We start from the raw sequence: 17112 nt of genomic DNA on the forward strand, positions 1-17112 counted from the left end.
TGTCTACTGTAAAAATAAGTTCTCTGCGATGCACCTTTATGGTGACAGTGGTAAGTGGTTACCGTAATTGTTTGAACACAGTGGATAGTAAGGCCTGCAGCCGGGAACTTTTCCTTAATCGCACCATATGATTTTAATGAAACTGTATAGAAAGAATTTGTATCAAGCAGTTATTCGTTATTCGGTTAATATTTGTGTGATATTCATTTGATTTTCATTTGATATTTGTTTGGTTTTCATGGTGTCCGTCTGTTCGTTTGTTGCATTTTCCCCTTCGTACCCTTAACTTAAAAACAACTATGGGTAACGCCATCAATATTGCTTTTTTAGCTTTCAACGACATTTAAAACACTGAAAATGCATAGAAATACCAAAATACATATTTTATAAACTTTGCGATTGTCCGATTCAAACATTTTTCATTTCAAGTAGACAAAAGTTAAGAAAAAGTTTTTAAGCGGCTATTTCAACGGGTGGATGGGGTTCCCAATGTTGAAATATTTATAGGAAATCACAAAATCGTTGTCTTTGATTTGCATTTTATAACTCTTTTGTTAACTTTTAAACTAATGCTGCTTTAGCAAAAAAATGTCTATTGAATTCGGTGCACGTATGTAGTAGGGAAAACAATCATCGACGAGCACCCTCTTTGTCTGTCCGTCTGTCCGTTCTTCTGTCTATATTTCTTGCAAGCACAACTCTCCTAAACCGCTTAAGGAATTTAAATAAAATTGGATAGGAAGGTTGGGCATCATATTTAGGCAGTTTGATAACTATCAAAGAACTCCAAAGTGGGATTGACCAATTTCGGGGTTTGCATATCAAAACCTCGTAAGTGCTACTCCTTTGTAACCGCTCAAATGATTTTGATGATGATTAACGGAAAGGTTGAGTATCATATGTTGGAAAAACAAACATAGATTAGTAACAAGCAAATTCAAACAATTCTTTAGTTTGATTTCCAGAAAAAGAATTCAGATTTAATTTGGTGAACAGTAGACAATTACATTCAGGCTCACTGTTTCGTACACTAAGATGACCCGATCTAGTTTTGTATTACTCAAAATCCTAATTTGATATTACAAATATGTGTTTGATGAAGTAATGCTTTAAGACAATTGTAATATATGTAATGGTAAAAGAAGATTGTACTTTGTAAGTATTGACATATTTCAGTCTCCTGTCGTGTTGAATTCTCTCATTAGCCACAGTGTGGCCAGTTTTCTAACGTATCCAATTATCATGAATATTGCGATAAATTGACAATCGAAAGTGTGTTACTGAGATGTCGTCTTTAGGGGAAATTGCAGTATACATTTGAGTGATTTAATGCAGAAAATTCGGTTATGTTTCTTGTTTGGCAGTTAAATTAATGTCGAGCGCAGTGGCACTCTGTTTCAGCTAACCAATACAAGTGCATGAGAGCTAATTACCCATAATACGGAAAGGTTTTTTCTATGAGAAAGATTGCCCCAGTTTGTACTATATAGTGTGTGCAAAGTAGTATTGTTTTTATGTTTTCATGTTTTTTAGCCAAAAGCTTCATTCGCCAATGTTTCTAAACGGAATCACCGAAATTCATTGAAGCAGTGTTTCATTTTGAATAAGAAAGACAATCTGACGTCATTATACTCTCATTTCAAGAGCAAAAATTATGTCGAAAATAGCGGTATGACAAAGGACTTTTAAAACCTTTTGATTTGACATCTTTTTCTGCTTTAAAGTCCAATTTATATGTCACTGACATGAACATAAATTCGCACATTTTTCAATCAATAAATCTATTTTTAATATTCAAAACTGCAGCCATGTCAAATCCATGTGGGGGTTTCTAAATAAATTATGACGTGATCTGTAACCTGGTTTTCTCCTCTTTCTTGACTTTTTCATGAGGTTTTTTACCCCCTGCAAAAATAGTACAATATTGAAATGAAATTTGATCTTGTCTTTAGACATATACTTTTTTTCTTTTATCCTAAAATTGATGTGAACCATAACAAATAATATATTTTGTCAAGAATTTTTTTCTGTATAGGGTCTGTAAGTCTCGATCTAGTTTCAGTTTCCTTACCGGAATTTCGGAGGTAGAACGTATTGAAATCCGAACACCGGTCTGCATTTTATTGTTTACTTCCGGGATCTCGGAAGGCTGTCTTACAATGCAAAATCTTCTGTTTTACGCGTTTTCTTAACACTTTAATCATGTGGAAATTGGTATTTGTCATTTTCATTGGTATTTTTAGAAGGAAACATGTCTTTATTCTATGTACTGAACCCAACGCTCTGAAAATGACAAATCTCTATGCATATGAATGGTGGACTAGGACCATGGAGTCACATGATGAGACTTACAAACCCTATTATTCCATTGAATACAACTTGAATATGAATCCGTTCTTCAATTTATATCTATTTTTTGTGATAATCAAATTATTTCCTTTTAATTAAGGAGGAAGACCTAGGGTAAGGGACATATATCATGAAATCAGTGATATGTTTGTATCGCATTCAATTTCATTAAAGTCTTCAAGCTTACATTTGAAACAGAATGAAATCAGTCCAAGTTACTTAATGCTTACATGAGATTGATGTAAAATGCTGTATTCAAACATTCCAATAAGAGTTGTGTCCCTTACCCTTGGTCTACCTCCTTAAGTGATGGATGTACCAGACTAAAGTATGTTTGAGTTTTTTAAACATTTTGAAACGAATGAAAGTTTTAAGTAGGTCAATAGGTGCCAATGCTACATCAGTTTTCGCGGAATTTGATATAGCAAAAACATTGTCTACTATACATGACAAATATGTTGTCGTACCAGCAGACAAAGCAAAAACAACATTGTTTTTGTCTGCAAAACGTTTTACATCCAATGTTTATTATCAGAGGTAGACGTAGAAAACAATAGCAGTGATAAGACCTATACTGCTACCATACTCTTCAAAGAAGAAATTGTGGAAAAGCATAAACCTGTGCTATTCTCTTTTGGTCTCTCTACCAAGGACGATGATTGTGATTTACCGTCTATGTACTGGATTCCTAAACTCCACAGGAATCCATACAAACAACGTTACATAGCTGGATCTGCAAAATGTACCAACAAACCTCTTTCAAAACTTTTAACTTCTATACACACAGCTGTAAAAGAGGGTTTGCAGTCTTGCCACAAAACTTGTTACTCTCGTAGTGGTTTTACTTCAATGTGGATCCTGAAAAATTCGAAAGATCTTTTGGAGACAATCAGTTCAAGACTATTATCAGAATATAATAGCATTAAAACCTATGATTTTTCAACACTGTATACTTCTATTCCACATACTCAATTAAAATCCCGACTTTAAATATTATACATCGTTGTTTTTCAAAAAAAAAGATGGTACACCTAGATACAAATATATAGTTCTTGGTAGAGATTCCTCATACTTTGTAAGAAATAACTCCAAATCATCTTCCAAATATACAGAAGAAGATGTTTACAAAATGCTGGAATTTTTAATCGACAACATATTTGTTCAGTGTGGTGGACGTGTTTTTCGACAAACGGTCGGTATTCAAATGGGAACAAATTGTGCTCCTATTCCTTCACTCTTATGAGGCTGACTATAGCTGATCTCATCCGAAGGAAAGAATATCGTTTAGCTAGATCCTTTAATCTCAGTTTCCGCTATATAGATGGCGTATTATCTTTAAACAATCCTAATTTTGGGGATTTGATACATCGCATCTACCCCCAAAGAACTTGAGATAAAGGATACTACAGACACTGTGAAGTCAGCCTCATATCTTGGCCTACACGTAGAAATCAATGGTAAAGGAAAACTATTGACCAAACTTTACGACAAACGTGATGACTTTTCTTTCAAAATTGTCAACTTTCCTTTCATCTGTGGCAACATCCCTTCAGCACCTGCGTATGGAGTGTTCATATCACAACTCATGCGTTATGCCAGAGCTTGCAGAGGCTACGCAGACTTTTTTTATCGCGCTAGAATTCTAACAAATAGGCTTCTGGAGCAGGGTTATGTTGCAAAAGTTTTATGGCCGTCATCATGAACTCGTGGATCGTTACAGTGTATCCATCTGCGCCATGAAAACTGATTTGTTCAACTTGTCATAGTTTTCCTTTCCTCTTTCGTCTTGAGTTTTTATGAGCAAGTCGGCGGGTGTTTCTAGAAAAGCAGAGGACGCTTACCCTACCAGTGCACCTGGTCCATGCTCCCGAGTTGCTCATTTGGCAAGTTTTTGTGATGGTCAACTAACATCAATTGATATCGAGATGAGCTGATGTCATATGAGTTTTTAATCACATGAAAATACAAACAGCTCTTCAAATACTTAAGCATACAAAACACCAAATATAAATAATTCCAATGCCATAAAAATTTCCTTTAAAAATAAAATGGTAGAGACCTTACCATTATTTCTTACATTACAGATAAATACCTGTTGGACAAGTTTCATATCGATATGGACAAAAACCAGTACATAAAGTTGTTTCAGCGATTTCTCGATAACAGTATAGTTAAGATTGTTTAAACCATCCTTGTCATGAAGTCTGTAAGAATTTTCCAATATTTCATGTCTGAAATTTTAAATCGTTCACTTCATTATGTAAATAAAATTTGTTTTAATCAAACCAAATTCTAATTAAAGCACAATCTTTTTAAAATCATTTTTTTCAATGGTAGTCATGTTTTTTACGATAAATATGTCCTTAAGGGTGAATCAAAATGCAAAAAACAGTATATGCTTCTTAATCTGGTTCCCTGGTCAAGATCATAAGCGACACTAGGATCGCTAAAAATAGACTCAAGTCATCAGCGACGGATGTGCACAATATATGAGTAATTGCCACTTATGAAATAAAATAAAAGCAAAAATTTAATTATTTGAATTGACTTTATAATTGTGCATTTATATCGAAAGATAATATAAGTAACTTGGAAAAATATATTTAAACGTAGTTTTCTTTGAATTTGAATATTAGAACGTGTAAAAGTAAATAAAATAAAGTCATGTTCGCTCAGCTAATCAAAAGACAGAAGACGTCACTGGTGATCCGGGGTTATATTTGAGAGAAACTTGTGGAACGAAAATAATATTACACAGGCTTCCAGGTTATATGCGTTTTAGATTGGAATTATTATGTAATATCACAATATCACATTTGAATTACTAGTAGTCTCCTGGTTCTTTGCCATACACTAAGTATTTTTCATATCTCACTTAAAATGTCATTTGTATCATGCAGATACATTTTTGTCGTCATGGCAGATACAAGAAAATAAGTGAGTGGGGATACGAAATATGTATATTAATGACTATTTTAGATATGCATTTAATATTATATATATTTGTTTGAATGAACAACGACAACGAATCGGGCCTTATTAGTTATTAGTCATTCTCCATGATTCCTCCAATAAGTTGAGAAGAGAAATTATAATCGCGAAAATCTAAGAAAACCAAAATGAAATATCATTGTAAAACGTTATAAGGCTGTGTTGTGTATTTAATGTTACATTCGACGCCCACCAGTAGATATATATTTGATTTGTTGTTCCGAGGTCACATTTCTCTTGTATCCAGCTTTAGTATTCACCTATTATTCTTTTTATTAGCTGTCGTGTGACTTACGCTACCACAATGTCCATGTTCTTCAAACGGTCGTGTTAATGTCAAGTTTTTGTTCTTTATTCTGCAAATGAAACATTTATCATTTTGGGTTTAGAATTTGTTGATAAGAACCATTTTATTTCAACGGGTCATATTTTTTTCCTCTTTCGTCCACCCTCGACTTGACTTTTTTCAGCAACTGGATGGATCTTCTTTGAAAAGCAAAGGTCGCTTACCCTTCTGTTGTACCTGGCCCATGCTCCTGTTTTTTTTTTTTAATAAATTCCGAATTGCTTATTTACTTGTGTTGTTTTGTACGTATTATTTTGGTTATTTTATATGCTGTGTTGTGTGTGTCTGTTTTCCCTGTCTTGTCATTGTCAATGAAAAGCATTCTTTTGATATTGGCTAGAATCTTTATTACTTTGATTACTCTGTAATATTTGCACTTGTTTTTCTTGCTAGGTTCAAAAAGTTATTTTGCATTAAACAGAAAGAAAAATATCAAAATAAAGTATTATTTTAAGTTTTTGTTCCATCAGTTACACGTTTGTTTCTTGTCACGAGTTTTCAACATGTAAACGACATAACAAACTCAAGAGAGAGGCATTGCCTCAGTTGATTAAGATTACAAATACCAAACTGCTAAAGTGAAAGTAAAAGCATCTGTAGAGATTTATCTAAACTATAAATAGATACATATTTAACTGAACCAATGAACAAATATGTACATGTTTTACATCAAATAAGTACAAAACGCAATGTTAGTAAAGGAATTAAAGGTAACTGGTTGTTCTTAAAGAGCGAAGCGAAAATTCATCATATACGTAGTTTCTAAAAGTAGACCGAGTCCGTTTTACAATTATTTAATTTATCGACTTCTTTCATTCTTTTCGTGTAAAAGTAATGCTTTGTAGAGAACGAATTAGAAAAAGAGAACTATAAAATTGTTTTATTTTCATATCAAATTATTTCATTACCTATCTATCTACTTCCTACCTACCCAAAGTCTCCTTGATACATATAGGAAGAAAAAAATTATCAATGTATTATCAAGATTGGTATTTTCCAATTTTGATTTTGTGATGGTTGTTTCAGTTTTTAACAGTTTGCTTTGTTTAATGTTAAATTTGATTTTGACGCTAGCACTGTAGATGTACGTTACCTGTTATATAGATCGTCATCTTCACCGCCCCAACCGAAGAACTGGTTAGAAAAACCATTTATCCTTTTGTACTGTTCCGAGGAAAATGAAGTAATTCCTCCAGCAAACTCATCATAAACTAACCTGTCGGAAGAATGATATATAAACAGACACAGGTAAAGGGGGAATTCCAAGATACATTGAATAACAAACACTTATATTGTAATAAAAACAAACTAATCTGATTTGTTATCTCATCTAACTTGCAATATCTAACCAACATAACTGACACTGAACCAATTCAACCAGACATTCTAAACCGAAGTATAAGGGAACCACTGTTACAACCTTTTAAGTTCCCTTATGGTAATCATCATACTAGTGGTCAGACTTGTCACATCAGATTTTATTTATCATATTTATCAATTTTGCAGTATTACAAATTTAAAAATACCTAAAACACCAGGGCTTCATTCCTATATAATGCATATGGTAGAACCTCTCGGTGAACGATTTGGCTTTCAATTTCGATTTTTTTGGCTTTTTGTACACAATTATTTTGGATTCAGATTTTCCTATACATTTGATTATAATGCTTATGATGAGGGGTTATTCCCTGAAACACGTGTACAGCATATCGAAATTTGCAATACAGATATGACTGGTATTTTTGTATTTAAGCTGAAAAGTGAAACTAAAGTATCAACGAAATCATAGGACAGGTATGTGGTACCGGCAACATGAGCATCAAAAACTGGTACATTTTGCCATAACTAAAAATAAGGCATCCCACACTGAAAACAATATACCTAATTAAGTCTTCACTACTCCACTAAAAACATGGGAGGGTAAATAACATGATGGACATGCACTACATTGATGACTGAAAAATGTGAAGGTTAAAAATATAGCATTCAATCTCATTCAAAGAATTGTCATTAATTCTTTCATTTAATACCTACAAACTTTACATACATTAGCAAAATTTCTCCATTCAACCTGTTTTTTTCCCTAAATTATAATGCACCTGGAACTAAAATGTATCCACTAGAAAAAGTACAGTTTATAAAAAAAAAACATTTTGTCTATAAAAACACTTCCTCACAAATTAATCGAATGCTTATCTTGTCAAAAATATTTTCATTATTACAAACTTGTATCTGAACTGTTCTACTTTGACTGCCATGTGGATGGGATTGTCTGCGCATGTGTAAAAGTTTCTGTCGTCTTCTGGTAATATGTCCAAATCATGGATTACTATACAGTCGTAATCTAGGTCATCCATTGCCTCTTTATAACCTATATTCGCCAACATGCCCCTGTTAAAAGGGGTGCCAGATGTCTATAATATTTCGAAAGTTACATTAAGTCTCTTTGTAAACTTACAGCCTAAACGGGGAAAAAAAGACACCTAATCGCACTTTAGCGCAACAAACAAGTGAAAATCCGGGATCTCAGATTTGCAGCTGTAGGGATGTTTTAATGAAAACGCAAACGTCAGTCTACTGTTCATTTCAGTAAATTCAATTAACAAACATTCTAAAATTTCATATCCATTCATGTTTTAAAATTTAATGAACTGAATTACTAGTAATGCTTTGTTTTGAATAGTTGAATATTTTAAATAGTTGAATATTTTGAATAGTTTGAATATTTTAGAACATTTGAAAACAATTTCTCAAGTTAGTTTATTTAGGCACTCTGACGAATTAATAAAACAGCGATTTTGTTTAACAAAAACAAAACATAATTTTTGAAGTCAAGTTTTCCTCAATCTTCAGAAAATGACCAAAAAACAAACAAACAAACAAACGCACGAGTTTCACTTGATACAGTTCACTCATTTGTACAGTTTAAATCATCTTTTGCGTTAACATGTAGTTGTCTAATGCCTTATAATTATCAGCTTATCAATTTGAATATTGTTAATATTTTAGAACATTTGAAAACAATTTCTCAACTTAGTTTATTTAGGCACTCTGACGAATTGATAAAAAACAGCACAACAAAAATCAAGCTAGTTTTTTTATTAAATTTTACAAAATATTTATGTTACTTTCTCATATCTCGAGCATGGAAATTCTTGATTTGACCCTAGATCTGTAGTCAGAGTGAAACTTGTGGTACAATTGAGCTCATATTCTCGAAAGGTATTTGTTTTGTATTTTTTTTCCAGAATCAGTAAGCTCTTTAGAATGGAAGGAACAACTATTCAGAACAACCCATTACTAGTAATTCAGTTCATTAAATTTTAAAACATGAATGGATATACATGCAATTGTTTTATTACATATTTTCTTTTACGAATTTATTACTCAGTGTTTTTTTTTAACCAAATATCTTAGTATATATCTAATTTGGTCGAGTAAGGTACAACCAAATTTGTATATATATATATATACCACCAACAAACGTCAACATGAACTCCGTGGTCATTTGTTATCGCGTGGCTTTAAATCAACAGATGTAGATCGGGGATTTGAACGTGCTAACAAAATCAGTCGTAAAGATCTCCTCGAGTACAAACCTAAGAAAAAGAACAAAAGGGTCCCTTTTGTACTTAAGTACCATCCAGCCTTTTGGAAACTCTCGCAGTTACTGCATTCAAATTGGAAAGACATTCAAAAACATTCCAAGCTCTCCAAGCTCTTTCCGGGGGCCCGGTCCTGGCATTCCGTAGACCGAGGAGCCTAAGAGATGCCCTAGTAAGAGCAGAGATTTCATCTCAGTCTAAACAAAATACAACGGGCCAGTGTCAACCATGTGGAGATAAGAGATGTAAGACCTGTACCCAGATGCTGCACACCAAAACTTTTAAAAGCTACTGCACTGGAAAGGAATTTGCCATTTTTTGCGACGTAACTTGCAAAACCGAAAATACCACATACCTTCTCCAGTGCCGATGTGGTATGCAGTACGTTGGCGAAACAGAACAACCTTTCAACAGGCGTATGAATGGTCATCGCAGTGACTACAAATGCAAACTAGACCTCCCTCCGAGTCGCCATCTTAGATCTGCCGGACACACCCAGGAGGATCTCCACAACATTGTTGTGACGATCATAGAACATAATAAAAACTGGTCAAAATGTAAAAGAGTATCTCGGGAAAGCTTTTGGGTGAAGAAATTGCAAACAACTTCACCAGATGGAATTAACGAGAAAAAATAATTCATTTTTAGGTCTTGGATCTAAGGCTGGTACAGCACTACTTGCCATACATCAATACGCCGTACTACTATATTTGGACTTTTTATATTTTTTTAAATTGTTTTCCACAGTTAATTGTAACTTTGATAAAAAGACCCTCTTTGTTATTTTCATTCAGGCTCCTCATCAGTTGCTTATGTGAGCCTTTGATAAAGGTACAATCACCAACAGCGTACGCGATTCAGCTTCTGAATCTGTTTTGATCTTGAACTTTGTGAGTTTTATGCTCGTTAAGTTTTGTGATTTTATATATATATAAACGTCTAAATATGTTTAACATCACCAGAAGATGGTAAAATTTAAATTGAATATTTCGGATAACAGATCTCCTTCCTCAGCATAAAACTCACAAAACTTAACGAGCATAAAAACTCACAAAGTTCAAGATCAAAACAGATTCAGAAGCTCAATAGCGTGCGCTGTGGGTAATTGTACCTTTATCAAAGGCTCACATAAGCAACTGATGAGGAGCCTGAATGAAAATAACAAAGAGGGTCTTTTAATCAAAGTTACAATTAACTGTGGAAAACAATTTAAAAAAATAAAAAGTTCAAATATAGTAGTACGGCGTATTGATGTATAGCAAGTAGTGCTGTACCAGCCTTAGATCCAAGACCTAAAAATGAATTATTTTTTCTCGTTAATTCCATCTGGTGAAGTTGTTTGCAATTTCTTCATCCAAAAGCTTTCCCGAGATACTCTTTTACATTTTGACCAGTTTTTATTATGTTCTATGATCGTCACAACAATGTTGTGGAGATCCTCCTGGGTGTGTCCGGCAGATCTAAGATGGCGACTCGGAGGGAGGTCTAGTTTGCATTTGTAGTCACTGCGATGACCATTCATACGCCTGTTGAAAGGTTGTTCTGTTTCGCCAACGTACTGCATACCACATCGGCACTGGAGAAGGTATATGGTATTTTCGGTTTTGCAAGTTACGTCGCAAAAAATGGCAAATTCCTTTCCAGTGCAGTAGCTTTTAAAAGTTTTGGTGTGCAGCATCTGGGTACAGGTCTTACATCTCTTATCTCCACATGGTTGACACTGGCCCGTTGTATTTTGTTTAGACTGAGATGAAATCTCTGCTCTTACTAGGGCATCTCTTAGGCTCCTCGGTCTACGGAATGCCAGGACCGGGCCCCCGGAAAGAGCTTGGAGAGCTTGGGATGTTTTTGAATGTCTTTCCAATTTGAATGCAGTAACTGCGAGAGTTTCCAAAAGGCTGGATGGTACGTAAGTACAAAAGGGACCCTTTTGTTCTTTTTCTTAGGTTTGTACTCGAGGAGATCTTTACGGCTGATTTTGTTAGCACGTTCAAATCCCCGATCTATATATGTTGATTTATAGCCACGCGATAACAAATGACCACGGAGTTCATCTAGACGTTTGTTGGTGGTATCGTCAGAAGAACAAATACGCCGAATTCGAAGTGCCTGACTGTATGGGATGCTTTTAGTACAATGTTTTGGATGACAACTATTGGGAGATAAGTATTGGTGACTATCAGTTGGTTTGCTGTGAAGATATGTGTGTGTGTGTGTGTGTGTGTGTGTGTGTGTGTGTGTGTGTGTGTGTGTGTGTTCTTTTTTAAAGTGAAAAAAATCCTATTAGATGTCTGACCAATTTAAATTGATTCTGATAATTTTGCCATATAACAATTTAATCCTGAATTTCATGTCAACAGCCGACACGTCAGCTGTGCGATATCATTTGTAATTATAACGACAAGCGTCCAATATCAACAAATATGGGTGTGTCAGAATAAAATTGTTTAGATAGAAACTAAGAAATACGAAATATAATAATTTGCATTATATGTGTGTTTTGAGAGCATTTTGTTATAATAAATTTACAGATATGAATCAAAATAGAAAAATACTGAAAACTAATATCAACGATATCAAACTAATGCTTCTCTAAATAATTACGTTTTATTACTGACTCAATAAACATATTGTAATTTCAGATAGTATTTGCATGCATTATTTATCGCAATTCGAAATTTTATTCAAAAATACTATTTCAATTTCTTTTTTTTCTTTTTGTTTTTAGACAAATCTCGGATTTTTAACTTTGCGATTTTAAGTTTGTCGCTTTGTTCGCAACATTCTTTTAACATAGTACCTGTTCTATGATGTAAATACCAAATTCTTGCTTCTGTCTGTTAATCCGAGGTATAACATTATTGAGAAAGATCTTTAATTGTGGTTCTCTGTCCCGATATGGCACAATAATGGCGACCTTTTTGTTTGCAATGCATTCAGTTGGGGAATAGTGTCCATAATTCATAAACGGGTAAAATTCATTTAATATATCCATATCAAATTCCCATTTATCTAATGGTTCTCGTCCGTCTGAAACGAATTCCCGGGGATTAGATTGATATTACATGAATTAAAATTGAAAAGCGTCGGTTTTTTTTTTAAATTGAAATGTTCCTCCAGAATGAACATTACATCGTCATTGTCGATAATACCAGCATAGTGTGTTGATTTAAACTGTTGTATACTTGAATTAAATTAGATTACAAAAATGACTTTTCTTTCCATCTGTTTGGACTTAACCATAACTATATACGCGAGATATATCTAGTGCGCACCATATGATTGGGGATATTTTTATGTATCGGTAAAGTATAACTAATCCCTTAAAATGACTTTCATCAACCACAGTCTCATGGCAGATGTCTTCTATGAAGCAGGTACCGCTTACCTGTTGGTATCACTATCAATCGGCGTGACGGGAAAATGCAAAGTACAGACACTCACGATTATGGTAACGTCGTAGCCATGACGTCTCTTAGTTACCTTCTTTGATGTATGACGTTATAAATGTAAGGGCTTGTTAACAACGGACGATAACAAACTCCATTGAAACCTCTACAACGTATTCTCACTGAGTTCCACCACACTTTGTGGTGCCGTGACCACAGGAAATTAATTTAAAACTTAGTCTAAAGTCAGAATTCAGAGATGATCTGAAGGCGGAAACTGACATTGAATATGACGATGTGGATGCTCTCGAGGGGTCAGTGACGGAGAAACAGAAAACTTCCATAGACTTGAACGTCAAGACATTAAAATAAATATCCGAAGAAGAGGACTTCGACCAAGAGGTCAGTGGTACAGAAGAATACATGTTTGTATTAGATTGTGAAGTTAGACAAATTCGTAAATTTGCAAAGTCATTGCAAAGTAACGAGAATCACCCAAAATCTACGCATGAAGTTGACTCAACGCCCAGCAGATTTAGCCCACGTGCATCTAGTTACACGCCCACGCCTCAGCACAATGTAAATATGAACAATTGCGCAATAGATACAATTAGACTGCAGTATTCTTTTATCCTGCCCCGTAGATGCATACACGTATGTCTGATCATGTAACTACGTATAATTAATTGTTTGGTTGATTATTGGGATTTAACGTCCGAGCAGCAATATTTCAGCTATAATCATGCGCTGAACATGAAATGAAAAAAGGGATGGGACACAAGGATAATAGGGTCGACAAATTTTGATTGCCACTAGAAAAAGGGAAGGGTGGGTAGAGTCGGTCAATTTAGCCTCCTGTGGCCCAGAGCAAAGGTTCATACTCCTATTAAATACCACAACATAGATCTTTAACGTGCGAGGAACGTGGCATCTTTCCCAAGCCTGACAATCCCAGCATGTATTCCACAGCCTAGGCACACAATTTTGCTCAATCTACTCAAAGAAAGATACGGAAATTAGAGTAAACGGATTCGTGCTGAAAGTGAAAGTGATCAGGAACTTGATCGCACCCACAAATGATGTAATTAGCTTAAGATCGTACGGATACATACTTAAATCGTGCGCGGATTGGAAACGCTTGGTCAAACTTCGAAAATATAATGGTCACTTTTAGTACATGTTGTCTTAGAAAAACTAATTTCAGAACACAAGCACGTGAACACAAGAAAAATACACTAACGTTAGAGAAATTACGCACGTCAATGACGTACTTGAAGCGGGAAATGGAGTAAACGAAACCGAGAAGTTATACGCTATAGCATTTTTTACAGGAACCCATCAAAAGACAAGCAAAATTAGAAAGCCTACTAATACACGTACCTATATATTTTGTTCTGAGATCATTTTCTGATAGACTGCAATGATGATAATCGTAAAATAGAGTTTTCCGTGTTTTACGGAACTACAGATATCAGCAATACATGTGAAATTGAAACATTCAGGAGTGTTACGACCGTAACCGAAATACGGCAAAACTACTGGATATCGAAAATACGACAGCACGTGATTAAGATTTTCGTAAATGCGTTTTATCGGGAAACATCAAGTGCACCAGATGTCGTAAGTTTATCGGGAAACTGTACAGTGCACCAGATCCGCCGCCCCTACCGAAGACACGATCAAAGGAAGCGCCGCCGTTCACCGTCACAGGCGTAGACCTCACTGGAACCTTGCACATAAGAGACATTATGGACATGAAAGCAGAGTATTCATATGCCTATTTTCTTGTGCTTTGACGTATGCGATACACTTAGAAGTCATTCAGGGCCTTACCGATTTTGATTTCTTTATTTTATCATATTTCACTGTCTCTTTGTTACATTCTTTTATGTATAACGTTATGAATGTATGGGCTTGAACGACAATTGAAACTTTGTGGTGCATTCCTGATTTTTAAAAAAAATTTTTTTTTTAATAAATTTTAGTCATTTTAAACTCTTGAAACAAAAGTACCAATTTTAAAATAAAATGGTGTAAGTTTTTTCAACAAGTAAATCCTCTTTGTTTTTGTTTTTTTTGTTTTTTGTTTTTTTGTTTTTTGTTTTTTTTTTTTGGGGGGGGGGGTTGAAAATGGTTATTTTTAAGGTTTTAAATTTTATGATTTTTTTATCTAAAATATGGAGCTGTCAATTACAATTAATTATCTTTCCTATTCGTTATAATTCTTTAACTTACTTACTGAGCGAGTTTGGTGGCCAGCTGCATGGTTCTGACTTATTATGTCCATATACGCTTTTTCCTATTTCCCTAACAACCAAATCAATATCCATATCTGTCAGCATACTTGTTATATCTTTCATATCGCTTGTGATATTTGAAACGGAAATGTAGAAGCTATAATTCAGGACGTAGACAACCGAAATCGAAGCCAGCAGACCAACTAGGAGGATCCAATTGACAATGGAACTTTCGCCTTGTGTCTGTTATGTAAAATATAGTTATGAAAGAAATCGAATGACAATCGTGTCTTGATTTAAAAAAAGTTTCATTGAGTTGGTTTTCCCATATTTGTGTCAGTGTGATCGGTCAATATTTTCCAATCCACAACCTAAGTAACTTTAATGTGGTGGAGATTGAACGCGCTTCCATTGGTGTAACAATACCTAGTTAATGTATCAATTGACGGCAGGTCGCGAGAGGAACATAATATATCCATTGTCGGCGGTTCCTGGAAGGAAACATGTGCCTAAATTATACGAACTTGAAAAGCTTTCTTTAAATTAGTTATATTTCTGGTTTTATATTTGGTGACTGTTTCGTTTTCCTGATATAAATAATCGTATCGGTATGCACATAACGCAATTAACGTTATCAATGATTTTATCAACGTTCTGAAACGTGCAATTAACGCTTCCATCAAAATTTCACGCAATTATAAATATCCTTATACTTGGGAAGGTGAATACGAAAAAAGTTTCATCTTTATTCCTGATTTATTTTGCACGATTTTGTTTTGGTTATTGATGTTAAAAAATTCAAATGTTCAGAAAACATATTTTTATTTAACTTACCCTGCGTCGCTTAAAAACGCCTTGAAATCGATATCTCATTTTTTCGGTGAATTAGTTCTATTACGACACTCCCTTAAAAAAATATTAAACATTCAGTCATTAACTGAAGGGGGTAAAATATACATTCGACGGTTTTCGAAGTAGTAACATATGTCAGCTGAAAAATTAAAGCATTTTGTTTTATTTTATTTCCTTTCCTTAGCATTTTGTAGTTAGTATTCTTGCAATCGATTTTATCTAAATTTTTTTCAATATTTAATTGTAATATTACGTGAAAATAAAAATTCAGCTATAGGTAAAGATATTTAACTGAGTACTTTTTTTAGTGGTAGTCTTTATTTAAAAAATCAGATGAGATGATTCATGTATGTCAAACCCCTCGAAATTTACTTTTATTTCTTTTTCGGAAACAATCATGCTATGCTCCAAACAGCGTCTGACGTTCGAAATTCACTGTAGACGCTGCCGCCAGCCCTATCAGAAAAAAAAACATATCTTGCAAAGTCGGGAAAGGTGATTGATTTTACACGACGGTTTCCGATTGTCAAGCCACGTATGATTTGAGTAACCCCGAGAATTTCGAAAGGCTTGTCTCCAGCGGTTAGTAAGAGAGGAAACGAAAGTCTGCCGCTGCGTGGAGCATGAGAAACAGTTACAGACTAGATACTGTCTTAGTTTGTCATTAGGTTATTGCATTTTTGAGAGAATGAACATGAAATTGGTAGTTTGCGAGAGTTATCATTATTGATTTGGTTGGTTTAGTGGAATATAAATGGAAGGTTTTCCCCACAATACAGATATGGTGACAGAAAGGACTATAGTTACGTGAAAAGATGGTGTAAGTAGATCAAAAAAAGCATCGTTTGTTTGGTTTGTTTTTCTGTACAATGAATCACCTCTACCACAGGCAGTGTCGGAAGTTCATTTGACTGATACTTAAAAAGTTAAAAACGTACGCTTTAAGTTCATGCTACCTTCCTAGTAGCAATACATAGATATTTACGCTATATACATACACGTATCTTTTTTTGTGTAACAGACAAAACAGAATCTCCTGCAGACATCATAACACACATAGCCAATTCGCTCAGTATTTGTCCCTTAACGAATATTTAGGTCCCAGACATCTTAACGTTGGTGCCTAATACTCCATAGATTTAAGTCAAACTTTTTTTTTTTTGAATTATAAAAACTCACCGTTATGTACTTATAGAATCGAAATCCTTTACACTTCAAAAAATAATCAATCCAAACTTTAAAATTGAGTAGTCATGGGCTCAGGTTTGCGTGCCACCGACCAACTCCCTACCACGAACCAAGTCAGGCTGATTTCAAGTTGTTATTGAGTATCTGTACAAACT

General features: G+C 34.4%; 1 protein-coding gene across 2 annotated transcripts; it reads right to left on the reverse strand.

The window, feature by feature from the left end:
* Positions 1-1764: 1764 nt before the first annotated feature.
* Positions 1765-15824, reverse strand: LOC148613988 (beta-1,4-galactosyltransferase 5-like). Of its 2 annotated transcripts, XM_088587682.1 has the most exons (8): positions 15752-15824; positions 14920-15160; positions 12092-12321; positions 7913-8100; positions 6780-6902; positions 5601-5696; positions 4442-4580; positions 1765-1905 (listed from the first exon to the last, which is right to left on the reverse strand). In XM_088587682.1, exons 1-8 carry the CDS (start codon positions 15788-15790, stop codon positions 1795-1797), a joined length of 1167 nt encoding a protein of 388 aa, XP_088443808.1. In that variant the 5' UTR covers positions 15791-15824; the 3' UTR covers positions 1765-1794. The 2 variants fall into 2 exon arrangements, with proteins under 2 accessions (XP_088443808.1, XP_088443809.1); XM_088587683.1 differs by lacking the exons at positions 14920-15160; positions 15752-15824 and adding an exon at positions 12680-12730.
* Positions 15825-17112: the final 1288 nt, after the last annotated feature.

This window comes from Perna viridis, chromosome 6 (assembly GCF_037379345.1).
Source record: "Perna viridis isolate PV_CMFRI_1.1 ecotype Kerala chromosome 6, ASM3737934v1, whole genome shotgun sequence".
Classification (NCBI taxonomy): Eukaryota; Metazoa; Mollusca; class Bivalvia; order Mytilida; family Mytilidae; genus Perna; species Perna viridis.

Excerpts from the sequence above, each read along its gene's own strand:
- LOC148613988 (XM_088587682.1), bottom strand. The coding sequence starts at position 15,790 with ATGAGATATCGATTTCAAGGCGTTTTTAAGCGACGCAGG. Across the intron at positions 5,697-6,779 it reads GATGACGATCTATATAACAG|AATAAAGAACAAAAACTTGA; the intron begins GTAACGTACATC and ends TTTCATTTGCAG. Across the intron at positions 1,906-4,441 it reads ATATGAAACTTGTCCAACAG|GGGGTAAAAAACCTCATGAA; the intron begins GTATTTATCTGT and ends CTATTTTTGCAG.